The sequence below is a fragment of the Porites lutea genome, chromosome 3, assembly GCF_958299795.1.
Source record: "Porites lutea chromosome 3, jaPorLute2.1, whole genome shotgun sequence".
Classification (NCBI taxonomy): domain Eukaryota; kingdom Metazoa; phylum Cnidaria; class Anthozoa; order Scleractinia; family Poritidae; genus Porites; species Porites lutea.
This window is the reverse complement of record NC_133203.1, coordinates 51006772-51034747: the sequence shown is the minus strand read 5'-3', so window position 1 is coordinate 51034747 and position 27976 is coordinate 51006772. Positions and strand designations below refer to the sequence as shown.

The 27976-nt window shown below is 39.2% G+C and overlaps 2 protein-coding genes across 2 annotated transcripts in view; one reads left to right on the top strand and one right to left on the bottom strand.

Annotated features, from left to right (window-relative positions):
- The window catches only part of LOC140932474 (protocadherin-like protein), a 31459-nt gene extending 22146 nt beyond the window's left edge, over nt 1–9313 (top strand). Inside the window, exons 15-24 of the mRNA XM_073382081.1 lie at nt 122–328; nt 830–993; nt 1829–1944; nt 3205–3491; nt 4287–4654; nt 5327–5546; nt 5892–6395; nt 6795–7055; nt 7957–8356; nt 8765–9313. Coding sequence (XP_073238182.1) covers nt 122–328; nt 830–993; nt 1829–1944; nt 3205–3491; nt 4287–4654; nt 5327–5546; nt 5892–6395; nt 6795–7055; nt 7957–8356; nt 8765–9053 — 2816 coding nt within the window. The 3' untranslated portion in view covers nt 9054–9313. The remainder of the gene's footprint in view (nt 1–121; nt 329–829; nt 994–1828; nt 1945–3204; nt 3492–4286; nt 4655–5326; nt 5547–5891; nt 6396–6794; nt 7056–7956; nt 8357–8764) is intronic.
- Nucleotides 9314–15642: 6329 nt separating this feature from the next.
- LOC140932473 (protocadherin-like protein) lies at nt 15643–26888 on the bottom strand. Its single transcript, XM_073382080.1, has 11 exons — nt 26849–26888; nt 26011–26217; nt 24033–24196; nt 23223–23338; nt 21908–22194; nt 21114–21460; nt 19612–19831; nt 18475–19017; nt 17583–17834; nt 16626–17025; nt 15643–16157 (listed from the first exon to the last, which is right to left on the bottom strand). Exons 1-11 carry the CDS (start codon nt 26886–26888, stop codon nt 15893–15895), a joined length of 2841 nt encoding a protein of 946 aa, XP_073238181.1. The 3' UTR covers nt 15643–15892.
- Nucleotides 26889–27976: the final 1088 nt, after the last annotated feature.

The following is a 27976-nucleotide window of genomic DNA, read 5'->3' as shown; positions in this document are numbered from 1 at the left end:
TAAAGAAGAAGCAGCAATATGATGTATATATCAGAAAGTTTATAGTGACTGCACCATTTACTATAAAAAAAAATTAGGTCCCTCTCATTACAATAAATAATTCACTACTTTATCTTCTCAGGATTCCTCTGCCAATGTAAACATACCTTCCGTGGTCTTGCCACTGGACCTCAATGTCAGGAAACGACTCGCACGTTCGAGGGCGGTTTGGGGACCTCTTACATCTGGCTTAAAACTTTGGTTGTGTACGAAAGGAGCGTTGTACAACTAGAGTTTATCACAACTACTGCAAACGGGCTTTTACTTTATCAAGGCCCTCTCACTGAAGGTGTGCCTTTCTGTTTATGAAAGCTAGTTTGGGTTTAGTCGCATAAATATAGGATAGCTCTACCTATTGTATTAATTTATGGACAAAGGGAAAACACAAGTGTATCCACCGAAACGTTGTTTATTTACTCTATAGCATTATTGTTCATCTTTGCCTCTAAGCTTGGCAAGGATAGCAGGAGGTGGGGTTGAGAATGTTTTTGAAATCTTTCTATTGAAAGTGTCGCGCTATCAACCGTGTTAACCACTATACATAGGAAAAGGTAAGCGTATCCTTGGCCTCTCCGTTTGGCGATGAAAGTAGGAGTTGGAGTACTATATGAATTAGCATTCCAGTTTTGACTGACTAACCATTTGCCATCATTCGTGTAGTGTTTCGATTCATTTGATATAATTACTTATACACAGTAGTAATTCATCCGTTATAGTAAAATACCAAAGAAAGCTGTATGAAGAGGCTCTAATATTTACGAAATGGTTATGCACTTTTCTCCTTCCACAGTCAGCGCTAGTGAGTCACGTGATTTCATGGCCATTATTCTGTACGATGGGTTCATCCGTGTCGTCATATCATTAGGTGCCGAGCCTTTGGTGCTGACTTTGTCACGTGGTAATCGGCTTGATGACGGAGATTGGCATTTTATTGAAGTGCGTCAGGAATTAAAGGTACAAGTTAATAACAGGTGGAAAAGTATTGTCGACAAAGCAGTATTATAAATATGAAGGAGCCAAAGTTCATTGTTGGTACACAAAAAGCCATTACTTTGTTCCTTTTCTGTTTATCAAAAATTCCAGTGCTTTGTCTCACTCATTTAGATGGCGTAACTAAACTTTTGAAATTTGCTCAAATTATACGTATTAACTTGGATGCAATCAGGGTACTCTAGAGCGCATTGGGTTCCTTTTTCTGGAGGGAACCTAACTACGTTGCAGCGGAACTCAGGTCATGGCCTTTTACCTTTTTCTTATGATTAATGCAAGTTTTGGTGGCTTAACAGGCAGGTTTTTTACTTATTTTAAAGCGATGAATTTGTCGACTATTTATTGCTTAAATAAACACTAAAAAAGCCTTCATTGGTTGATTCATGTTGTTGAAGGAATAAACGCTAACCTGCCTGTGACTTAATATAATTGAGTCATAACTCAATTTTGCAAATTACAATTCCTGCCGCTGTTATTGTCCATTTCAGAAAACAATTGTTCCAAATCGGTTTCTTTTAGTTTTTTATTGAACCAATCAAAACCAAGACATTCGTCGATCTAAAAATTACCAGAAAATCTTTCAAACTGGTTAAGCAACCTAAAAATAGCACGTAAGCTTATTTTAATGATATTCTACAGCATTTTATTCGTGAGCTATGACGTCATCGCCGCTTATGTATATGCCTCAAATTTATGAGTTTCTCCCTCAAAAAGGACTAACCGGTGAGCCCTACACAGAGTCTATACTCCTAATTAGATAGAGCATCAGGAAAATTTTCGCTCTCAACTTTTTTCACAGATTATTACAGTTATTGTTGATCGCTGTAAGAACGCACGTTTGGTTCAGTTAGGAGAAGAGTTGGTGGAAGATGAAAGTAATTGCAAAATAACAGGCAAAATTAGAGGAACAAACTAGTAAGTATAAAATCAATCTCAGATAATTGCATACGAATCGGAGATGGTGATCGTAAGCGCGTTAAATACATGTAAAAATGAGATAATAATACTGATAATAATACTGTTACTACTGACCCATAGGAGACAAGTGAAATCTTGCAGGTGAAACAAACTAGTCTCATGATTATGTGACCACAGTTTGGCTTGTGTAGAGCCCACCGCCTCCCCCCACCTCCCCCTAAAACAACATCTATGTCTTAATCGTTTTCTGGTTTCCCCGGAAAAGCCTTTGATTGGTTCTTCATGTTAATGTCATGACGTAACTTATTTTAGGTGTAGTGATTGTGAATGAATCCAGATCATGTATAATTTCTCGGGAAAAACCTCAGCGTTTGCGGACGTCTAACCAAAACAGTTCTTGTGACTTGTATTGTGGCCTATTTATCACCCGGCTCACGCATCATTATTGCCATTGGGCCGCTATACATGCGGTCTAGAGTGTCTACGATGAAGGCTATTTTGGCGTTCTGAAAACAAAAGTGTGAAGTTAGATAACTAACAACAGTCATTAAATACATTCTATGGGTTTTATCATTTTACTCACAATATCATAATTCTTCACCGCATCTTGAAGCATTATGACTTGTTCTGTATCAAAAAATAAGAATTCAAATGAACATCATTATCATCTAAGTATACTTCGCAGATGTTTTCGGTGTCGTTATATTTATTAAACAACAATGAAAAAAGAGGTCGAAAGATCTGTGTTTTAAACCCCCTAGTTTATATATATAAAGTAAGCAAGACTTAAGCTTCATTTGCATTTGTAAACAAAAAACTTTTTCACCGGTTTTATCGATAAATTCGTGTCAAAAAGACAAAGCTTTACCTGTTAAAACTTCGAATCCGAACTTCGTCACCTTCTTCGTGTATTTCTGAAACAGCTTGCTTGATTAGTTGTGAAATTTCTTTGTTTGTTTACGGCAGCAAACCGGGAAGGCATTTTGCTTGCAACTTACACGAGTTTGGCGTCGCTAGCTCCGAGGAACTGGAGGTGAATCAGTGAATAGTGCAGGATATTCACTGATTGAGTACCCAATCAGAGCGCGAGAAAAACACTATCCACTGTTTTAGTATATACGATGATTACTCGTGAAACCTGAACTTCTGTGAAGTTATAGCTGATGCTCCTCAATCAATTGAGTCGAGCGCTCTACGAAATACGTTCTACTCAAAAAACGAATATATATATATATATATTTTTTTTTTTTTTTTCAGCTATCTCAACAGTCTTTGGCCACTTCAGATCGGAGGCGTAGAAAATTCTGGCATTGCCTATCCTAATCTCAATTATACTGGTTTCAATGGCTGTATACGAAAAATAACCAATAATAATCACATGTACGATCTGAGGACCCCACTGAAAGTGGTAAATGCACCTGAAGGGTGCCAGAAGGCTACCGGATGTCCTTACTGTAACAATCAAGGGTACTGTGAACCCTACCTGACAAAGTCAGGCGTGTGTGTCTGTGATGTTGGATACTCTGGAAGAAACTGCTTAACAGGTTAGTCTTCACCTGCAGTTTGTGTGCTCCTGTTATGTGATTAATCACTGAGTCTAAAAGTTGATCACTTTTTACGTGTTTCTTAAGACGTTACAATCTAACGTCCCAAGGACGCCTACTTAACTAAGGCACTTTTTTATTGCTGACAACTCACCCTTTTTTCACAAATGAGGATCGATTAGGATTCCCTATTCCTTTATACGCATACGTTTTTTGTTTTTTAAAAATATTATTAATAAAAATAGTATAAATTTACGGTTAAAAATAAAGTATGTATGAGATAAGCAAAGACAGGGAATCCTCGTTACGGAAACGTTGTCAGCTGTAGTCAGCAACAAAGATGTGCCTGTGTCAAGAAAGTGTACGTAAAACGTCCACATGGCGTCACGGCGGCCATATTGATGTTCCAAAACAATGAAACGGCGGCCATGGTGGTGTACCAAGAAAATCCTCTTGGAGTTGAACTTTTTTTTAAGTAAACGCGTTCCTTTGTTCCAATAAATTTACATAGATGCTGGCCACCTAAGTAAAAACTCTTCCTTATACCTTTTCTAGGAATATGTTACTCGTCGACATTTTTATTATCGACTCTTTAGTTTTTTCTTGGGAGTTGAAAATTATCAACGTATCTAATCGTCAAACTTTCAGCCCATTGAAATTGTTATCAATTGGTTTCGAGATACTGCGATGTTACAGTTACAGAATACTGAGGATCAAAAGAAAGTCAACCCTGCGTAGGCCATTCTAAACCAATCAACATAATCTTTACTCATATTTTGCATTTTCACTGCATAGCTGCAGTTGGTAATTACTATTTGGAAAACAGTTACTCCCAGTACTCTGTAACATCGTGGGGAACGTCCTCCTCCTCCTCCTCCTCCTCCTCCTCCTCCTCCTCATCATCATCATCATCATCATCATCATCATCATCATCATCATCGTCGTCGTCGTCGTCTTCGTCTTCGTCATGGTCGTCATCATCGTCGTCCTCATCATCCTCAACGCTATCAAGGCGGCGACGTGATACTCTTCCAGCTCCCCAACCTATAACAAGTGAATATTTCACTGACATTGGTCTCAAGATGAAGGCCAAACCAGGAACGAATAACAGCCTGATATTTTTGTCAACTAACAGCCTTGGAACAGAGTTTGTCAGGGTTGACGTAAGTTAAATGCAGATGTTCCATACCTTCTTCATTATCATGCTTTGCTTGTACGAAGTTTCCCAAGTTGATTAACAACATCTAAGGAAAAGAAAGGCTATCTCAAGGAAAAGAAAGGCAAAGTGCTCTCATGATTAATCGTTGTTAAAGTTTTTACAGACATAACATTTTAGGATTTTTTTTTTTTTTCACAATACTTGATGTATAATGTCACAATTGATTTTCACTCTTAACGTTTTAGGATTTTTAAAGTTTTACAACTAAGGATTTTTAAAGTTTTACAATACTTGATATATAATGTCACAATAGGCTAGAAATTTAATGATTTTCAATCGGCAGTTTCATAATGTAAAGCGCATTGAGGATAGAAATGCGCTTAATAAGAATCTATATTATTATTATTATTATTGTTATTATTATTATTATTATTTACTGTGCATTTGAAGGTGTGTGGTAAACTGTCTGGACTGAAACATTACAACATGATATCCGTGGAAAACCGTTTCCAGTGCAACGTCTCATTTTCCAACTCTTGTCCCAGTTTCATCTTCTTCATAATCACTGGGTTTTGAATTTGCCGAACCATTTCTACTCCTAATAGTATGTAATACAAGCAATTAATGAACTTAAAATCGAACATCTTCAGACATATGTTTTTTTTTATTTTTGCAGCTGCATGACAAAGAAATTCGATGCATCTTCCGACTGGCAGGAAGAACAAAAATTCTCCACCTCAAAGGAGTAAACGTCACTGATAACAAATACCACACGATCATTGTAAAAAGGCTGGGTAATTATGCCACACTACAAGTTGACTATGCAGGAAAGGTAGAGGGAAGTACAGGAGGATCAAGTCACCTCATGAATCATGGTGGAGGAGCTCTTTTTGCAGGTATTACTATACGTTAGTATTTGATTGGTTTGCATAATTTCGTAGCAGTGCACACAGAAAACGTTCGTCAATAGCTCACAAGGAGGTGTGATACTTGGTTAACGCTATGATAAGGAATAATCGAAAGGTTTTAACGGCTATACGTATGGGTATGTAGTCACGATATACGTTCTGTTTTATCTTTAAGCCATTGGCCATTGTGAAGAAACAAAACTGGATATATATTGAGTTATGAGCGGCGCTTGTGAATCTGTTCATTTGTCCCAGTATCCTATATGAAAACACCACGGTGAAAAAGGAAGCTTTAATGAAAATACAACACTGAGTGTAGCAAATCTTTTGTAGGTGGACTGAGAAGATTAACAGCCTTGAAGGTGATGCGAGCTATTGTACAAAGCCACGGAAAAGCCATCGTGCAGACGGCCAGTGGAAGCCTTATATCAACGTATTCAGCATTTTCTGGTTCTTCCTTAACTGGAGTGAACTTGATAACAATTGACAAGCAAGGGAACGTTCACGTTAAAAAGATCAAAAACGCTACTCTGATCAGGATGTACCAAAAACACACCATTCGATCTATCTTTAATGAAAGTTCTCAAAAAATTGTCATTGGAAGTGCGGGGGTTAGTGTTACACAAGTGCGACTTAGCAACAACAGTCTTCAAAGTGTACAGCAAATAATACAGAGAAGACAACAGCAAAACGCAGGTGCGTCTGTCAATGGTGGAAACGCTGCCTTCGTTGGAGGGAGACTTAATATCGCGGGTGGCTATGGCTCAAGCTTTCAATTAAGGAAATCTGGCGGAGGAAATGTTGCAAACAAAGAGGGCGTCGATGAATCATATGGAGGTAGGTCAGGTGGTTTGCTTACTAGGACATACAATTCTTTATCAAGTGGTCATTCTAAGAAAATAGCCAACATGCATGTTACACAGTGATAAAGGTTAGCAACTTACTACAGAATTGATTAGTCTAAAAGTAAATTAAAGGACAATATATAATTGATTAAAGAATATTATCTTTAGACAGAATAAGGAATCACAAATGGTATCTGTCTTGCCATTCCACGAAAGAAAACAAATACTTAAAATTATTAAGGTTTTGTTTATGCTGAGTGTACACGAGGTATGATACAGACCCATAAAATGTTGTCTTACGACAAAATGAAGCATTCAGTGATCATGTATAATATGAAACGTAAAGCTTTTGGTGAATATAGCGCCAAATCACATAATATTTCATTCACAGGCTGCATTCCACAGAATCGACTTAACTACTTTGACCTGGATGACAAAAACAGTAATGATGTGAGAGCTGAGCGCCAAAACGTCGTATTTGGTTGCCCATGTGAAACCGGAGAATGCGCGAATAATGGCACCTGCATTCTCAAGAACACCACGACGCTGGTGGAAAATTCTACAACATCCTGGAAAATGTGTAAATGCGTTGGAATTTGGACTGGTCCTCGGTGCCAGAAAAAAGATGACCTTGTATTGGGTCTTGCTCCACGTGAGTATTTTGTAACAACTAAGGCTATGTAATTATATTTTTTCAGTTGTTATCTCACAAATTCAGGTACGTTTTAAAGTATTTTTAACTTCATAAAGCAATACTCATGTCTGTTTTTCGTCTTAGAGAGGTGTCCGTCTTATAGAGGGTATAGTTACAGTAAAATGACTAAAAAACGGTAGGGACCAAAACCAGGTGTCCATCTTAGAGGGGTGTCCATCTTAGAGGGGTGTCCATCTTATAGAGGTGTCCGTTAAGAGAGAGTTGAATGTAAACCCATCATCATGCAGAGACAAGAATTCAGAATAAAGAGGTACTAAAGAACTTGAGAGGAGCCCTAAGTATGTCCCCAATGTTTAATCGTTCTGCTAAGAATTAAAACCCATTGATGCACCTCTTAAATACAAACTTTCAGAAACTTTGTGAAAAGGTATTGACTGGGAATTACTAAGAGCAACTTATGAGTTGTCCCATTTATTGGATTATTATACACTGTAGTCACCATCTGTCTTCTCATTGGCTAAAAGCCTACAGTTAATTCTGGAAAACAGCGCAACCTACAGATTATTCACTAATCTGTACCTACAGATTAGTGAATAATCTGTAGGTTGCGCGCGCAATGCATGATTTCCAAGAACAATGTCAAGTGCCCGGACAGCAATGTCAAGTTCGCGGACAGCGAAGTAAGAATGGCTTCTCGATTCGCTTTATCGACCCAGCAAGAAATTGAGAAATTACTTGAAGATAAAGTATAATAAAAACAATTATTAGATTCGGTTTTTGTGATATCCGGAATAATCAAGGTCTCGGTTAGTGTTATCAGCCGAAGCTTGATTATTCCGGATATCACAAAAACCTCATCCAATAATTGTTTATGATTACATGAATTTTTCTTTAACAGCTGAACAAGTCCCGACCGGTCCGTCATGGGTGTGGAACGCCGTGCTGGCTTTTCTTCTTCTTCTTCTTATACTCCTGCTCCTACTGGGTCTTTACCTGCTCTGTAAGAAATGCAGAAGCGATGCCGTGGACGGCACGTCACCATTGAAACCTGCCGAGGCCGTATTACCAGGGGGACACGGAACAGTCAGGTCTTACTCGGACGTTGGGGCTGGAGAAGAGGATAGCACAGACTATGATTTACGTCATCTGATGAAATACATGTATACTGAACGAATACACGGAGGGATCGATCTCGCACACGAGCATGAATACGCGAGTATCAGAGTTTACAAAGACCATGGGGTGCGAGGAACAGACAATCACCAGTTTGACCTTCGGGAACTGATGTCGTACAAAACGTACGTAGGTGGCATTTTAAAGAAGCCATGGACATGTTTTTATTTTTACTTTGACTGATTCTTTTTGTCCCTGAATTCTAAAAGAGGCTTCGAGAAATTGTATGTTAGTGTATTAGACCAAATTTCAAAAACCGTTTGTTGTCTGTTAATATAAGGTTTTCAGAAAAAGCGTAGAAAAGAAAAAGCAACATGGTAGTTTAGTTGTATGAATCTCAGTCTTAAATGCTGGATACAGTTCCCAGAGATTCGCTATTGTGATTCAGTAAGCAAATTAATGATTATTGTGTGAAACGACATGGGACTGAACTAATGAAGGTTTTATTCAGAGCTATAGTTACTTATTTCTCACCACAGAAAGAATTCCATTTTCCCATTTGTTTCCTTATTTTTTTGACATCTTTCTCTTAGGCATCACGTGATAACACACACGGTGGAAGAGAAACCTTTAGGAACTGGCAATCCAGGCTTCCACGGTTCAACTCCGGCAGTGACAAGTAACCTTCACAGTGTAATAGTGCATCGCATAACACATGCAGATAGTAACCCGTCTCTGTCACATGACGAGATGCACTGGTTCGAGGATGAGGGAATGGACCCTGATGTGGATGACTTGAGCCAATTGGAAAGTGAAGACGAGGAGGACGTGGACCAACCAGATGATTGGTTCAGTCACTTTATAAGTCTTGGAAGCGCCTGACCGACTCGTTGCCATAATGGAAGGGTCTTGGTGGTCACGACTGTCTGACTGACTGTTCAGCTGATCATTTACAAAATAATTAGCGACGGATTCATTGTTTAATTCAAAACGTTTATTGCTAAATACAATGCATTACAGTATTTTATTGGACGCATGAGTGGGTATTGTTACGAGCCTGAAATGAGTATTTCAAAACAAGGGGTTTTTATTACTTTTTTCCTTTCCACCAAAATACAAGGTACAATAAAGTCCTTTTGCGTAATTGCAAAATTGCAAAAACGTATTCGTTTTTTCGTCTAAACTTCAAACTACACGTGTACTGAACCTAAGGCTAATGGCAAAAATCTAGCATAGTTCTCTCTCATTCTCACAGATTCGGTCAATGCGAAGCTCGAAGGCCTTCGACATAATATATCTGCTGAAGTGTAAAAGTCCTTATTTGTATTGCCTTTGGGTCTCTGTTGTCGAAGTCATCGAAATCTCAAATCTATAAGATTTCACCTGAAAAAAAGGAAACAAAACCTGCCGCACTATACTATTCACATCAGATATTAGTGGTTGGCTTAATGTGTGATCGTAAATCCTATGTTTGTTAAAACTGATGCATCGAGTAGTCTTTGATAAACCTTTCTTTACGCATGTTGGCTGTGAGGGATATTGCGTCTGTTGGTTAAGTTCGACAAGGTCTGCCGTGCTACACCACTCAACCACTCTGCACACGTAGTGATTCAAACGCCGAGAAATGTTTATTATCATTATTTTTTTTTTCATTTACAGCTATTATAGTATGTTCACAAAGTTCTAGCACGACGTCTGAATTAAACCCAATACCAGCTGTGTTCGGCACGGCAGAAGCACGAAATAAGATAAGTCTCTGGTAAAAAATCGTCCATGATTTTAGGTGGTCTTCTGGGGGTTGTATTGCAGTGTTCTTGGAAGTTGAGGGCTTGGCCCGGGTGCTTTTTAACTTCTCGATTATAAGACGATTTAGAAGGAAAAAGGAACGAGAAGAGTTTATACATGGTTTGCAAAATGCAACGGTTAATCACGTTTACACCGGAAACTACAAAGATGTCGGTAAAAACAAAACACGCTAGTAAGTAATATTATTATTAGATTGAATACGATTTTATGAATAAAACAGAGGTACAAAATGGTTGTTCTTTATCCCTTTACCATAGACACAAAATTCAGAAGGGGAGAGTTTTGAATTCAGCTCTAGGTCCCGTCCCCACGTATCAGGTCGATCAGTACTTTTTGAATCCGCAGTTTTATTTTGCGGATTGGCCTTCCTTTTACACGTATCCCATTCAAAGCGTCATTGCTCTCCAAAGGTGATTTTCCGTAGTCAGAAGGAACGGAAAGTTTTCAGAACGATGACGTCCGGTGTGTCATGATATCTTCTGTCGGATGAGAATGTTTCACTAATAATTCCTCTTTTTTAAGAATTTTAGTTGTTGATTTTTTAAAGCAAAATGTTCACGTTTGCCACTTCAAATAGGACTTACTCAATCAATCTGCTTTTACGGGCTTGTCACAGTGTAGACGCGAATTTTTTTGAATCCGCAACGGGAAATTTGTAGCAGAACCCTCGCGCGCGAGGCACGCGCAGCGGAGCACCATGGGTAAGAAAATTTAGTTAGCAGGAGAATAAGAGAAAGTAGCTGGCATGTGTTTCCCGGCGGGGCCGGTAGGGAAAGACATATCACTATTGATATAAACAGTTCAATCCGGGTTAGTAGCAGCTGTCAAACATGATAGCATCGATACTGCGTCTCAACTACTAAGTGAAACTTTGGTGGAAGCATGTAAAGAAAGCGGAGGGAAAGCGGGAGGCAACAAAATTAATTGCAAACCACAAAATAAATGATTCGATCAGGTCGAGGAACACATATCACGAGGGATATGTGTTTCCGGAGTAAGGGAACACATATCACAACGAATATGTTACCCCACCTGGGAAACACGTATCAAAAGGGATATGTGTTTCCCAGGTAGAGGAACACATATCACTAGGGATATAGGTTTCCCAGATAGGGGAACACATATCACTAGGGATACGTGTTTCTGTGTTTCCAAGTTAGGGGAACTCATATCACTTGGAATATGGGTTTCAGGAGTAAGGGAACACATATCACAACGAATATGTTACCCCACCTGGGAAACACGTATCAAAAGGGATATGTGTTTCCCAGGTAGAGGAACACATATCACTAGGGATATAGGTTTCCCAGATAGGGGAACACATATCACTAGGGATACGTGTTTCCCAGGTAGGAGAACACATATCACTAGGGATACGTGATTTGGGGAAACGCATATCACTACGGATATTTGTTTCCCAGGTAGGGAACACATACCACTGGGGATAAGTGTTTCCCAGGTGGGAGAAAGATATCACTAGGGATATGGATTACATAGGTAGGGGAACACATATCACTAGGGATATGTGTTTCCCAGGTAGGGCAACGCATATCACTAGGGATATGGGTTTCCCAGGTAGAGGAAAACATATCATTAAGGATATAATGTGTTTCCCAGGTAGGAAAAAATATATCCCTGGCGATACGTTTATCCCAGGTGTATATAACTAGGGATATGTGTTTCCCAGGTAGGGAACACATATTACTAGGGACATGTGTTTCCCAAGTGGGGGAACACATATCACTAGGAATATGTGTTTTCCAGGAAGGTGAACATAAATCACTAGACATATGTGTTTCGCAGTTAGGGGAACACATATTACCAGGGGTATGTGTTTCTTAGTAAGGGGAACATAAATCACTAGGGATACGTGTTTCCCAGGTGGGGGAAAACATATCCCTAGGGATATGTGTTTCCCAGATAGGGGAACATAAATCACTAGGGATACGTGTTTCCCAGGTGTGGAACACATAACACTAGGGATATGTGTTTCCCAGGTGGGGGAACACATATCACTAGGGAGGCGTGTTTCCCAGGTAGGGGAACACATATCACTAGGGATATGTGTTTCCCAGGTAGGGGAACATAATTCACTAGGGATACGTGTTTCCCAGGTGGGGGAACACATATCGCTAGGGATATGTGTTTCTCAGGTAGGGGAACATAAATCACTAGGGATATGTATTTCCCAGGTAGGGGAACACATATCACTAGAGATATATGTTTCCCAGGGAGGAAACACTTATCATTAGGGATATGTGTTTCCCTAAAAGGGCAACATAAATCACTAGGGCTACGTGTTTCCCAGGTGAGGGAACACATATCATTAAGGATATTTGTTTCCCAGGTAGGGGAACACATATCACGAGGGTGTTTCTCAGGTTCGGGAACACATATTACTAGGGACATGTGTTTCCCAAGTGGGGGAACACATATCACTAGGAATATATGTTTTCCAGGAAGGTGAACATAAATCACTAGACATATGTGTTTCGCAGTTAGGGGAACACATATTACTAAGGAAATGTGTTTCTTAGTAAGGGGAACATAAATCACTAGGGATACGTGTTTCCCAGGTGGGGGAATACATATCTCTAGGGATATGTGTTTCCCAGATAGGGGAACACATATCACTAGGGATATGTGTTTCCCAGGACGGGGAACATAAATCACTAGGGAGACGTGTTTCCCAGGTGGGGCGACACATATGACTAGGGATATGTTTTTCCCAGGTAGGGGAACACATATCACTAGGGATGCGTGTTTCCCAGGTGGGGGAACACATATCACTAGGGATACGTGTTTCCCAGGTGGGGCAACATATATGACTAGGGATATGTGTTTTTCCGGTAGCGAAATGTATATCACTAGGGATATGTCTTTCCCAGGTAGCGGAACACATATCACTAGGGATACGTCTTTCCCAGATGGTTTAACACATATTACTAGGGATATGTGTTTTCCAGTTAGTAGAAGATAAATCACTATCGATACGCTTTCCCAGGTGGGGGAACACATATCACTAGGGCTATGTGTTTTCCAGGTAGAGGAACAGATATCACCAGGGATATGTGTTTCCCGGGTGGGAAAAAACATATCACAAGAGATATCGGTTTTCCAGATCGTGGAACACAGATCACTAGGGATACGTGTTGCCCAGGTGGGGGAACACATATCACTGGGGATATGTGTTTCCCAGGTGGGGGGAAGACATATCACTAGGGATATTTGTTTCCAGGTAGGGGAACATATATCACTAGGGATACGTGTTTTCCAGGTGGGGAAACACATATCACTAGGGATATTTGTTTTCCAGGTAGGGGAAGGCTTATCACTAGGGATATGTGTTTCCCAGGTTACAGGGGGCAAAAACCTTAAAGTCGCCGGAGATAGCGCCGCTTGCCGGCGGCTTTTGACAACCCTGCCTATGCATCCAAGAAATTTTGGGTCTGAAAAAACTTCCGTAAGTACGCTCTAGGGGAAGACATATCACTAGGGATATTTGTTTCCAGGTAGGGGAACATATATCACTAGGGATACGTGTTTTCCAGGTGGGGAAACACATATCACTAGGGATATTTGTTTTCCAGGTAGGGGAAGGCTTATCACTAGGGATATGTGTTTCCCAGGTTACAGGGGGCAAAAACCTTAAAGTCGCCGGAGATAGCGCCGCTTGCCGGCGGCTTTTGACAACCCTGCCTATGCATCCAAGAAATTTTGGGTCTGAAAAAACTTCCGTAAGTACGCTCCCCCCTCCCCCCCCCCCCCCCCCCCCTTCAAGTAACCCGGAATAAAAATTTTACATTTCATGCGGCCGTGCGTTTGGACGGTTCATTGCACAGCCACATGAACTTTTAGAGATGAACAACAAGAACAAAGCCGATCATTTTTTTCGACTTAATGTCTACATTGACGTGGAAAACGGAGAGAGAGAAAAAACAAAAGAGATCAATTTTGTTGGAAGAAAAACATGAAAATTTTCTAGCGATGGTGAGAAAATGAGAAATGCTAGCGCCCAGCAAGGTGAAAGTAAGGCGTAGCGAAAAAAAAAGGTGAACAGGAACTCGTACAACATTCCCTTCATAAAGGTGATGTTACAAGACACGATTCGCAGCGACGACTTTTATCGCAACACAGCATTGCAACATTGTTGCGACATTGTTTCGAATGGTTACAATATTCTAGCACTGCAACGCTGTGTTGCCCTAAAAGTCGTCGTTGCGAATCGTCCCGTGCAACATCACCTTAAAACGTGTGATTAGGAAGTTTCTGGAAGTTTCTAGTTATAGTCGTTCAAAGCAACAGCAAAGAAATGTACATGGAAAGTGTGCTGCACGCGGAAAGTTATTTTGTTTTTGCTAATTAGACGTACTGATTTTTTGGGCTGTTTTTGTTGCTGTCTCCGCTTGGCATTACCGGAATTCATATTTTGTTCGAGTAAACTATGGATTTTTAACGAGAGCTTCGCTTTTAGACCTGGCTAAATCTATATATTAGATTCAAAGGGAAGCAATAAAAAAATATATTTTATATTAAAAGGATAAAAGTGAAATTTTATTGAAAACAGTGAAACTAATTTACATTTCATGTGGAAATACAATATTCAACGCAATATATACAAAAGCCTCAATCGAACAAAAACCTTCCGAGGGTCAAAACTTATAATTCTTAAACAAAATACGAAGTTTTTAGTTGAGAAAACAAAAACCATTTGATCGTAGGAGACACGTTTATTGATTAAAAAACTATTTTAAAACAACACATCTAATACCAACAAGAATGCAATTATTTTCTGTTTTTACTCCAATCAAAACACTCCTAAAGTACGTGCGTTATTAAATCTAAAAGTTCTCTCTCTAATTTGCGCTCGCGTCTTAGACATCACGCCAATATAGCAATGCCAGATGCATTAAAACTACTGAGTATCCTTAAATTCCTTTGAAAACGGGCAAAACAATGTTGGCCATCAAATCCCAACTTGTTGGATGTTACATGTTGCGTCCGTTAGCACACCATGTTGCATGTTATTGGGAGTTGTTGCGAAAAGAAACCGTTCAAACTTTTAGCTACGAGCAAACGGACGCAACAACTCCCAACAATGTGGGGCCAACAATGCTGGGAGTTGTCTCATCCGTTTGCTCGTAGCTTTAGCTTTAAATAATTTGTAATGTTTGCTCTAGGTAATGGATCATTACTGAGTTACTACTACACCTTCATGAATATTTCATTCCAATTTGTGGAGTAAGAATTAGTAGCGCACTCCTTAATCTAACTAAACCCATATTGATTACATATTGATTTCTTGCTAAAACCATCGTGAAAAAATCTGAAAGATTGTTGATCAGTTTGTCAATTAGTAAATATTTAAAAGAAATTCTTACAAAAAGACCGAACTCGAAGGTTCAATCTATCAGCCAGTAACTCGGTCAGACCGTGCAAAGTACTAGTCAACCTACTCATCGACGACTCAGTCTGTCAGAAGCACTTCTACTCCATCACTCTCAAAGACGTTCTTCTATCATTCTCTCTGTATTACATGAGCTGGGCTGGCTCGGTTTGAAGATATGACTAGCTATGCTGAAGTGACTTTTATCCCGGTATTACATAAAGCGAACCAAACCGAAACCATCTATATTTACATATAGATTAGAAGGAGTGCGCATGAACATAGTGTTACCCTCTGTTAAGTGAATTTTCCGAGCTGGCCCGCGAGCATAATAAAGCCTGGTTAGCCAGTATTACCGGTATCCCAGCTAAACTGGACCCGATTGTCATCAATAACCACGAAGTTGATATTTTTTATGTTAACGTGCCGAGACTTGTACAAAGCGAGCCAAATCTAGTCATAGCGAGGAACTCTATAAACAAGTTTTTTTTTTCGCCCTTAGACTGCCAATGAGGTGGACATTCCATCACTAAACATAGCTGTTCCAAATATCCGGTTGTTCCCAATCTCTCTCATCACCACTGTCGAGCTGACTGAGGTCGTCTACATCAGAATCGTGACCCTCATCATAGAAAGGGTGCAACTCGTCATTTACAAGGGAGGGTTCACTATCAGCACGCCTCACATGGCGTACAATAACTGTATGTAAGTGACTTGCCTCTGCTGACACTGAACCGCGGAAACCAGAGTTTTTAGCTCCAAGATGACTCTCATCAGTCTTGTCTGCGTTTATTCTGCAATTAAACGTAGTTTTTTCATCATGAGCATGCCGCATATTTATAGTTTGCATTCGCCGGTGCAAATCCAAGAAGATTTTTTTTAACTTACTGTAATTAAGTACAGAACCACAAATCTTGTAAATGATACAAAATTCAAGCAAATGATTACGATGGTAATAAACCATGAAGGTAAGATAAAAAATACAAGGATATATAAATATCTGTCTATTTCAGAATCTATGTTCTAACAGAAATTTTGTACCTTTAAAACATAAAGAAGTATTCTCTGCAGACCAATAGCAGACCTTATTATCGTGATCAAGTGAAGTCAGTGCCGATAGCTGAAATTTTTTGTGATAAGGAGTTCTTTGAAGTCTAGAGCAAAAGGTATAAGCATCTTTTTACGTGATGCAAGTTTTTAAGAACTTTCAATAGATGCTGTCTTTAGTCCCTATAAGCTTGGGTACAAAGTTCGACACCTACTTGTAAGACATCAATTCTCGGAGATTGAAGTGATGGTTGTCTGTTCCTCGCACACCACTGTCCTTGTAAACCCTAATGCTTGCGTGCTCATGGCCATTCTCAAGATCAATTCCTCCATGTATCTTCTCAGTATACATATATTTCATAAGAAAACGTAGATCATACTCAGTGCTATCCGCTTCCCCAGCTCCCACAGAGTAGGATCTCACTGTCCCATGACTTCCAGGTACAGTTTTTGGAGCAGGCTTCTCGGGTGGTGTCCCATCCACGGCATCGCTTCTACATTTCTTGCACACCAGGTATAGACCCAATAACAGCAGCAACAACAGAACAAGGAGAAGAACAGCCAACACGGCGGGCCAATTCCACTGTGGTGGTTTTTGAGTGGGAGATATTCCCCCTAAAAAAAAAGATTGGGATTGAACTGCTTCTAAAATTAAACAAAATTAACCCCTAGGATGGTCTTCATTTTGCTGTTTTTTAGTCATTTGTATGGTTGGTAAGAGCCTAGGATTTGGAAAATTGTTGTCGACTGTATTTTTTTTTACCGAAAACAACGCGCGTATTAAAAAAAAACAATTTACGCCACCGTCACATCATTTCCACGGTGTATACCTTCATCCACCACAGCTATCGACCTATCAGCACCGAGAAATTGTTCAGGTATATTGTAATTCCAACTTGATTTGGGACGCACCAACATTTTTAAGCAAATTTTTAAACGTTTCTGAGTTTAAGAAAAAATGCGTTTTATAGGTGTTTTATAACATCTTTCACTAGACTGACGGTCTGCGCATCTTCGCTGTGATGCAAATTAATGATCTTTATAACTCCGTCTGTTTTGCTTATTGAGAAGTAGGTCTAATAAGAGGCTTCTGAAAAGAGAATGAAATGCGTTAAATTAAAATGGCGATAAATAATTTCTTAGTATGTTAGTCTGGATGGGTAAAAACTCACCTGTTCCTTGCCCTAAACCATTTATTTGACATCGGGGACCTTTCCATTTGTCGGTGCACTTACACATTTTCCAAGATTTCGTGGTATTGGGTTCAGTGATAGTGATGTTCTCAAGTTGACAAGTACCGTTATTAGCGCATTCTCCCGCTTCACATGGACAACCAGAGAAAACGTTTTGGCGTCTCACGTTTACTTTCGTTGGGCCTTTGACGTCTAAATCAACTCCGTTAAGTCGATTTTGTGCTATACAACCTTAAAGGTAAAGAACAATTATCAAAACTGGGGCTGCTTCTATTGCCTTACGAGCTGGCTGTAGTCGTTATGAAGTAACACTTTGAGGAGCATACCCTGGAGAACTGAGAACTGAACTGAATTCTAATTAGTTTAATTCCTAAATGATGCGTTTTTGCTTAAGATTCTCCGAAAAAATACAATGGATCGAAAAGCTGTACAAGGAAGAGCTAAGTAAAGCTGGACTTTGCCCTTGCTCCCCATATAGCCTCCGTGGAGGGAGCGTCTGCCCGATTTGGGGCCCATCGTAGGTTCCAATCCTGTTTGGTACAAAAGATTGTTATTCGACGCACTTTCCTGACATGACGATATTGCATCCTCCTTAGAGCCAAGACTTTACCTATTTCAGTTTAGGCTGTCGCTACAAAACCCCTTCATGCGTCCTTAATTTTGAATGAAAAATTATCATAATTCATATCTTATCACAAGGCTGACTCATTCTCAATGCGACCAGAATTGAATTAAAAGTGACTGCTGAACAGGTGAGAAAATAACTTCCAAAGTCCCTGGCGGGACAATATCAACAAACAGTTGATTTACTATATCTTTCTCTCTTAATAAAAGTGATTAAGTACAGTTTCAAAGTTAAGTTTAATCTAACCTTCATATGATTCATCGACAGTCTCTTGCGTTGTTCTGTTTCCTCCTGACTCACGGAAAGGGATGCTTAAACCATAACCACCAACAATTTTCAAATCCCCCCCGGCAACAATAGCATTTCCACTGGATGCCACAGCGCTTCCACTGATGGTTCTAGTGCTCTCTTCATTGTCATTAGCTCCTGAATAAAGTTGGTGCCTTCTCAGTATTACTTGTTGTACACCTTGTAGACTGTTGTTGCTTAGTTGCACTTGTGTAACACTAACACCTCCATTCCCGATGACTATTTTATTGGAGCTCGCATTAAATAAGGATCGAATAGTGTGCTTTTGGTACATCTTGATCAGAGTTCCGTTCTTGATCTTCTGAACGTGCACTGACCCTTTATTGTTTATGGTTATCAAGTTTACCCCAGAAAAAGATGAGTCCGAAAATGCAGAATAGGTTGATATGAGGCTTCCACTAGCTGTCTGCACAATGGCTTTTCCGCGGCATTTTACAATAGCTTGCATTACCTTCAGTGCTGTTATTCTCCTCAATCCACCTAAAAATATATATATATTTGTAATGATATCAGTATTAATTTTGACCTTTTTCGGCATCTAAGCTCTTCAAAGTAGATTGAGTAGTCAGTGGAGTTAATCAAAGGCGGTGTAGTGAGACCGAAAATATTTTAACATCTTCACGGGGCATTTGTGTGGATTGCTTTGTGACCACAAAGTGGATTTAAGCTTTCAAAGGCTATTAGTTCAGGCGCGTTTTGTAACAGTTTCCCTTATCATGCTTTGGCTCTATGTTAGTTCATTCCAGAAGCACTCACCGTTTTTACAGTCAAAACCGGGAAAACTGTGAACGCGTGTTGAAATATCTCAGGAATGTTTGTTGTGTTATGACCAATCTCGCTCAGAAAGATCAGGGCACGCGAACTAGTCACAAAATCACAAACTAGTTATAGTGTCCCTGCTCGCGGTTTAGGTTTCTCACGCCTGATGGGCTTTTTTCTTGCAACACAATAACATTTCAAAAATATTTCCGATGTTCCCGGTTTGACTGTAACCAAGACATTTTTGCTGTCTTTAATATATTTACAAACCCTCGTTACGTGACTACAGATTGCAAACTTTGCATGACCTATTACCTGCGAAAAGAGCTCCTCCACCGTGATTCATGAGGTGGCTTGATCCGCCAGTACTTCCCTCTACCTTTCCTGCATAGTCAACTTGTAGTGTGGCATAATTACCCAGCCTTTTTACAATGATTGTGTGGTATTTGTTGTCTGTGACGTTTACTCCTTTGAGCTGAAGAATTTTTGTCCTTCCTGCCATTCGGAAAATGCAGCGAATTACTTCGTCCTGCAACTGTAAAAATAAAACAAAATAATATGCAAAGATATATCGCTTTGGAGTAAATTAATCGCCTGTACAGTAAGAGCCCTCGACTAAGAACCTGCATTTTCCCAAGTAAGCCTAAGAAAGTTCTTACTTAAATTGTAATTAGCACGAATTTAGGCTATTTAGCTTCTTAAATAGGTTAGTGGTATTCAGTTCATTTGACCTTGGGTTAAACTGGTATACCATTACAATTGCAGTTGGAGTAATAAAGCACCTATATGTCTCCAAAAAGGATCCTGAATGTTGACTTTTCTTATTTGCCCTAGTGTACATAATTTGTTTAAATGGGTTGAGAAAATAAGAGCCTGTTTCAAATTGTATGCTCAACAGGTTCTTGTATAGAGGGTGCCTAAGTGGCAACATGTAGCCTAACAGGTTCTTAAAAACCAGGTTCTTGGTCGCGCGCTTTTGCTATATTACATACTAAGAAGAGTGGCAAATTCGGGTACTTTAAACGTTACCAAGTGATTATGAAAACGTTGAAACTGTTTTGGGAGGACAGATTAGACGTAATACTGAAGATAGTTTTCCACAGAAATCATGTCGTAATGTTACAGTCCAGACAGTATGACACATACTTCCGGGGAGCGTTTCCCACAGTTGCAGATATTCATTGTGATGAATGTAAGGAGAGGGTAAAAGGCCCTCTAAAAGGACGTGTTCTTAATAGTAAAAAGATAAGTTAGACGAAAACGTAGGCTCTGTTTACTGAGGTTAAATATGAGCAAAGGAAACATCGAATCATTGATGATTAAAAAGAAATAGAATAAATGGGTCTTATGCAGCTGGAAGTAAGCCTTATGCAAATAGCCTTTATGCAACTGGAAGAGGGCCTTAAAGCTGGGATCTCGTGACCTTTCTCGTGCCAAAATTATGTATTGAAAGTCTAAAAATTACAGAAATGGAAAGTGTACAGAAAACATGATGGCTTTTCTAAATTCTAAATTTTAAATTTTCAAGAAGTGAAATTGGTGTTTATGTGGTTTGAATAACGAAAAGTATTACACGTATCAATTGAAAAAGTTGTTGGTAGGCACGCCTTGTGGTCCAGCAAATTCTTTGGATACAAAGCCTCATAATTTTCTAGACATCCAAACCCTACAAATTATATGTCAGTCACATAAAATTGGCCTCGTAACCATTTTTTCACATTGCTTTCCTCTTCTGATATAGCTTGAGTTTTTTCCCATATTATTTGCGTAAGGGAGGTCTCGTGACTACAAGAGGCCTATATCTACAGACAACTTACATCAACCCTGACAAACTCGGTTCCAAGGCTGTTAGTCGACAGAAATATCAGACTGCTGTTCATTCCAGGGTTAACCTTGATCTTCAGCGCAATGTCAGTGAAATACTCACTGGTTATTGGTTGGGGTGCTGGGACTGGGAGAGCAAGACGTCGCCGCCTTGATAGCGTTGACGATGAAGACGAAGACGAAGACGAAGACGACGACGACGACGACGACGACGACGACGACGACCATGATGATGATGATGATGATGATGATGATGATGATGATGAGAAGGATGAAGCTTCCCACGATGTTACAGAATACTGAGAGTAACTGTTTTCCAAATAGTAATTACCAGCCGCAGCTTTCAAAGAAAATGCAAATTTTGATTATGTTTATTGGTAAAGAAAAAAAATGGTTTAAGAAGAATTGGCACTATTCAACCGTAATTATCTGCAACCGTATCGTCGTGCACCTAACATCCAGATCTGTAGAGTGCAGACTTAAAAGGATAGCGTTTCTAAGTAATATTTCTCAAAGCCAAAATTTCGCGTAATTTTAATTGTATTGGAAGACTCTTGACTTTATGCTTTTTTGTACTTCTTAACTTCTAGGATGTTGGGTAAAAAAATCATGGGAACTAAGGAGTCGAGCAACAAACCGTAAGAGAGTAACTTATTCTAAAACATCGAATAATTGAACTTCTGAAAAGGAAAACGTGTCCGCTTTAGCTTAACACAGGTTAAGAAAGATGAATTTTATAAGCAATGTTCTGGAAGTTTTGTAATTCGCTCGCTATAACTAAACTTACTATTTTGACAATTCGGGTCGAGATATCCGACGTCACAGACACACACACTTTCCTTTGTTAGATAAGGTTCACAGTAGCCGTGGTTTTTACAGTCCGGACATCCTCTGGCCTTGCTGCAGCCCTCAGGCGAATTTACCACCTTCAGTGGTGTTTTGAGGTCGTACATGTGGTCATTGTTGGTTATTTTTCGTATACAGCCATTGAAACCTGTATAGTTGAGATTAGGATAAGCAAGGCCAGGATTTTCTACACCTCCGATCTGAAGTGGCCAAAGGCTGTTCAAGTAGCTGAAAGAAGAAAGCAAGAATAGTACGTAAGAATGATTTGTAAAGTTTGAGCCTTCAGCCTTGTAGGGACTATGTTTCAACTTTGGTTTGGGGGCTTTAGCCAGATTAATAGTGGTACCTACTTTTTACTAATGGTGACTGGCCCCCAGAGTTTATTTTGTGTGCCTGGGTTCATGGCAAGAAAACTGGGGAATGTTTTTTCACTGACAGCTCTTGATATTGGTTGGATCCGCTGCAAGAAGAAGCATGACACGGGCTCATTTCACTCGGTCGAACCAGGTGCAGGGGTAAAAGAACACGATGTTTCCGCTTAAATAAAGGCTGCTGATCCAAAATACTGTTCAAATTTTTTAAAAGCGATCAAAAGGGCACAAAATTTTCTTGCGAACTATGTGTTTTTCAGGAAATCTGAATGACTGTTGGCAGAAAAATACCATATCAAATATCGTAGTTTTGGCTGTGTATGTTTACTGACATTTAAGATGTTTTTACCTCTGACGACCGCAGCTGATTACAATCTAGCTACAAATGTTTACTTTATCTCGACCTGAAAGCAAGCACCTTATCGTTCACGAAAGGGATAGAAACTAGAGTATACGATGAATTCTGACGGGAAGTATAACCCTTGAACTGGGCATCCCTTGGCCTTCTGGAGAAGTCAGTTATCTGTAAAGCGAAATGCCCTGCGCATGTTCCGAATTTGTCGCCATGTGTGAGGCGGGGCCTACGGTTTGCCATCCTTATCCGAGTTAAGAATGTCTAACCGTTTGAAGATGTAATTACAAAGGCAGCACTTTCTCCTAGTGTTGATCCGGCTATGGTTTGAACCCGCGGCCTCCTGTTCTGCAAACCGAAGCTTATCACTGTTAGAAGTCTCCTTAAGTATAAAAATAATAAGCAGGAAGCTTTTCAAAACATCGGGAACAAACTTCCTTAAAGTTAGTCTAGAAAATGATCTTCCTCCCCTTGCATAAGAAGTCAACTCCATGTTTGTTATACAACAATAAGACGCGCAAGGTCATACTTACTAGTATGTGCCTCTAATCTTTCCTGTTATCTTGCAATTGCTCTCATCTTCCACCAGGTCATCACCTAATTTGAGTAACTGAGCGTCCTTGCAGCGGTCCACAATTAGCGTTATCACCTTTGGTGAACAGTATTATTGTCAAAATTAGCAAAAAATAAATGAGGCTGACTAGATATAAAGCATTATGAATCTCTGAGGGTGTTATCCACCTCGGCCTTCTATCTCGGTGGATAACACTCCCCGATATCGGCATAACTTTTCATAACATACGATATCCCAATCCAATTAGCCTGATTGATATCATGTTCCCTCTTCATAATATTTCTCGGCTAATAAGGATATAAAGGGGTAGGCTAGCGTATATTCTTTGGAATGGAAGTTGTCACCAGTTGAGTGTTATTTTGCTGTTCTTGCTATGTCATTACGCAGTAGCTCGACTATTTTGTCTTCGCAAAGCCTTTGCAACTTTTCTCCAGCTCTATCAAACAGCTGAGCAATTAAGCCTTTTCCTTTCCCTTTATTGAAATTAATTTTTAAAAGTGACTCATCTTCAAAAGTATTGGAAAAAAACTTGAAAATTTAGTCAATCAATAGCTAGTTATGAAGGATTGGAGGGGTGGGGGGGGGGGGGGGGGGCGGATTCAAGGCAATAATAAACAGAGAATTATTTTGAAAGAATAATAAATGAAAAATGGGCTTTTCATTTTCCAAGGGATTGTTTTGCTTATTTCAAACTGGTTTAAAAAATTACATGCCTGAAGATATATTCGCTTTATATAGCTAACACTTTGACTGATATCATATACCGTACTTTTAGTTCTTGGCGTACTTCAAGGACATGCCATTCACCATCATCCAGCCGAACACCACGTGACATAGTGAGCACTAAAGGCTCAGCTCCTAAGGACATGATCACACGGATGAAACCATCATACAGCACAATAGCCATGAAATCACGTGACTCACCAGTACGGACTGTTAAGAAAGTAAATGACAAAGACGTTTAGCAAGCAATTCTTTACCTGCAAAGGAGATGTTCATAACTCGTAGAAACGCAATCAATTTGAATAAAATAAAAGCTAGGAATGTTTATTGACCAAGAAGGGAAGCCAGCAGGGTCCAAAGAAGGATAACAAAACATTCATCAAAAGACTAGAACAAGGTCGGTTGCAAAAGCGTTAGAACTATTTCGTCAAGTATTATTCCGGCTAGCCAGGTATTTACTACTTGGAATAGTACAAGCTGGAATAATACAATCGCGAATTTCATCGGAGAAATACTTAGCTCGAGTCGGAGAGGTACTCAGCTCGACTCAATTCAGAGATACAGGGTGGTTGTTGTTCCTCGTTTTCGATGTGTTTGTCTTCAGACCAGACACGCTCTGCGAGTTCTACCCTCTCCTTCCTCAAAGCGCCTTTTGTCGTAGTACATATACTCCTGGCACCTTTTTTTTATGTGCCTTCGCCTTTGTCAGAGTTTTTCCGAAAGTATCATAAGGTATTTAGTTTAGTTTGAAGATAATATCTGGTTTTTGAACATGTTCTTGTTCATTTTCTTCTGAAGCTATTTGCAAATATTAAAACGCTCTTTGCAACAACACCAAAAGCTTTATTTGCATGACCATAAAGGAATTACAGTATTGCAAAAGCTATTAGTCTAAATTTAAGTACTAATTCAACTAATCAGTACGTGCAAAACATTACAAAACGTTACAGTTCCCATTCATTCATTCATTCATTCATTCATTGATATTAATTTGGTTCTTAATTCAAAGCATTGCGAGATAAATGAAACTAATTGACAGTTAATTAAATAATCAGAGGAATTCATAAGAAGAGATATTAAAGTATCGTGTGAAAGTGATTTGAAGTCAGGTATTTTAGTTTCTAGTTTGGAGAAAAATATGTCTCTGATCTGAGAATAAGCCTTACAATCTAGTAAGAAATGATTTTCATCTTCGATTTTATTACTTGTACAAAAGTGACATATCCTTTCATTGCGAGGAATGTTTTCGTATCTACCTGTTTCAATTCTAAGTTGGTGACTACTTATTCTAAATCTAACTAATGCTTTTCTCGAAGGGTTTTTTCTTGTTAAAACTAGGTACGGCGAGGGGCTATAGTCGTCTTTGATTGTACAATAAAAACTGAGTTTTTGTGATTGTTGAAGGGTCTGATTCCAGTAAGAGACGTATTTATTTTTCATTATGCCGATATACCTATTAACTATTGAGTCACTCAATGAATTACAGGAAAAGTCATAGTTTAGATCATAGTAGTCAACCATTTTCATGAGATTAGAGTAAAAGCTAGTTTTTCCGTTATGATGAAGGTCAATTGAAATTGCAAACAAGGCTCGCTCGTTGACCTAGCCTAGAAGTAATTTGTAAGTTTTATATAAAAACAGGCGGGATGGATTATTTTACAGAATAAAGTGTGACATTAAAGCTTATTGTATAAAGGGGCGAGCTCGTATTTGCTTCTCTCCGTGTATTTCATCGGCTCTCCCTATCATTGCGAAGTATTACCAAGTAGGTACTCAATAAAAATAATAAGAACAACGATATTTAAACAGGGAGCCCGTGGGTTTTCAGCGGGGCCCTGCATTAAATAAAATTACAGATATAAAAATGCTTAAATATTAAAAGATAAACTTTAAAAGATTAATAATTTAAGAATTAAAAAGGAAAAAGTATAAGATACTCCTAACATGTCTTTTAAAAGATAAAATGTCAGAAATATTTTTTAACTTGACTTATTACTCCTCCAGTAAAGGATAATAGCACAAACCTTGCTCTAAGGGGCCTTGATAAAGTAAAAGTCCATTTGCAACTAATGTTGTAAATTCTAGCCGTACAACACTCCTTTCGTATACCACCAACGTTTTGAGCCAGCTGTAAGAAGTTCCTAGACCTCCTTCGAACGTTCGAGTCGTTTCTTCACACAATAGCCCGGTGACAAGACCTCCGGTCTTATGTTTGCACTGGCAGATAAATCCTAAGCAAAATAAACCCAAGAGTTAAACTCATTGAAATCTCAACGCTAGGGAATAACTCAAAGAAGAGAACTATGACAAAATTACTCATTTAGATGGGTTATTTACATCGCCTTTTTTGTCCTCAAATGTCTTGAGTATTTCCTATCACTCTCGAGCGAAAAATCTATCCTCTACCAACACGTCTTCCGTTCTCACATGGTGAAGAGGAGAAACTTCCTCGACAACTTATGACTCTGATTCACACATTGTCTTATAGAAATATCCATATCATCAAAATTCATAGCTTCTGAATCGGGTTGAGCAAACAACGATTAACACATGAATCACACGAAGTAAATTGACGAGTTAGCCATCCACGATTAGTTAAAGCTTGTCAGGGAGGATGCCAAAATCCCAAATTAATGTAAATATGTAAGTCCCGGCCGAAGTAAAGTACAGATGAGGCAATGGGTTATCGGCATTACAACTAGTTTAACTTAGGTTCGTTTGAACTGGGTGGTTGTTTAATTTTGTTGGCGACACTATAGAAATGTTTTAAAATGAAGCCACTGCCAGAATCAGGGAGGTAGATATAGGTATTGGTTATTACAGGAAATCTAGAACGTTCTTTTGCCTAAAAAATATATGTACGGGCAACTTGCAAACCCATCTCCTCTGTGAACAAATACATGTTCCCCGTTTAGACTGCGTTTAACCTGGCACCGTTGTGTGCGTAGGAGGAGAAGTTAGTATAAGATTAAGACGACATTAAGATCAGTGACGAGCAAAATAGCAGAGAAATTATGCAAATTAAACAGCAAATATCACTTTAGGAATCGTTAGTATATTAATCTGGAGACCCTGGGGCTTATTACAATCGATCTGATGCCTCCGAAATTCGTTACCCTTGTATGCTCATAAGACAACAAGCTTTGACTTGACTCGGACTCTTAAACAAAGACGGCAATACAAACCGTGTGGTTTTACATCATGGCATATTCCTCCATGCAGGCAAGGTTTGTCTGCGCATTTACGAGTTGGTGATATTAAAATAGACTCGTACTTGGCTCGAAGCTGGATGTCAATAGATACAAACGTCAAAGAGCTATCGGGTGCTGGAAATTGACCGTAATCACCGTTGATGACAGTGAACGCATGATCAGCTCTTACTATGTTCTGGCAGACACCAGTTTTGTTGACTTCTTGTGCACAGTTGTCAATTCCAAACGCACCAATAGTTAAACCTTCAATTTATAAGAAATAAAGTTTAAGTATATGCTTTGCATATCGAAATCAAAAAGAAAACTTATTAGAAGCTATTGCACCAACACTGAGAAAACAACGGAATTGAAAGTTCAGTACAAGAGAAAATACCTTTCAAGTTACTGACCTTCACTGCTAAAAATATTTCTGGATACAATTGTAATATTTTGCCTTAAGTAGGTAAGAAAGAAAAGGCTTCGTATCCTCTTACCAATGTTTTCAAGTGAAGCTTTGTTTTCCACCAGCTTGATCAAGACGTCAGTTGGACTCATAAATCCAGCAGAATACAGAATATTCCTCACCACAAATTGTACATTTATGGCATGAGGGTTCCTTGACTCTTTTTGAATGCTGAAAATATAAACATCTGAAGTCATAGTAACGGCTCCACGATTCACGGTGAAAAAACCAGGCAACATTCCCTCGAGAAGAGAATAATAGTCTCCGACAAACACGTCTGCGTTTTGAAAGTTCACAAACTGGATTGTACTACTCATGCTCACGGCGGTTTGCGAA

Excerpts from the sequence above, each read along its gene's own strand:
- LOC140932473 (XM_073382080.1), bottom strand. The coding sequence starts at position 26,888 with ATGTATTTGTTCACAGAGGAGATGGGTTTGCAAGTTGCCC. Across the intron at positions 26,218-26,848 it reads GATGGGTTTGCAAGTTGCCC|GATTTATCTGCCAGTGCAAA; the intron begins GTACATATATTT and ends TATTTTGCTTAG. Across the intron at positions 23,339-24,032 it reads AAGTACGCCAAGAACTAAAA|GTGATAACGCTAATTGTGGA; the intron begins GTACGGTATATG and ends TGTTCACCAAAG.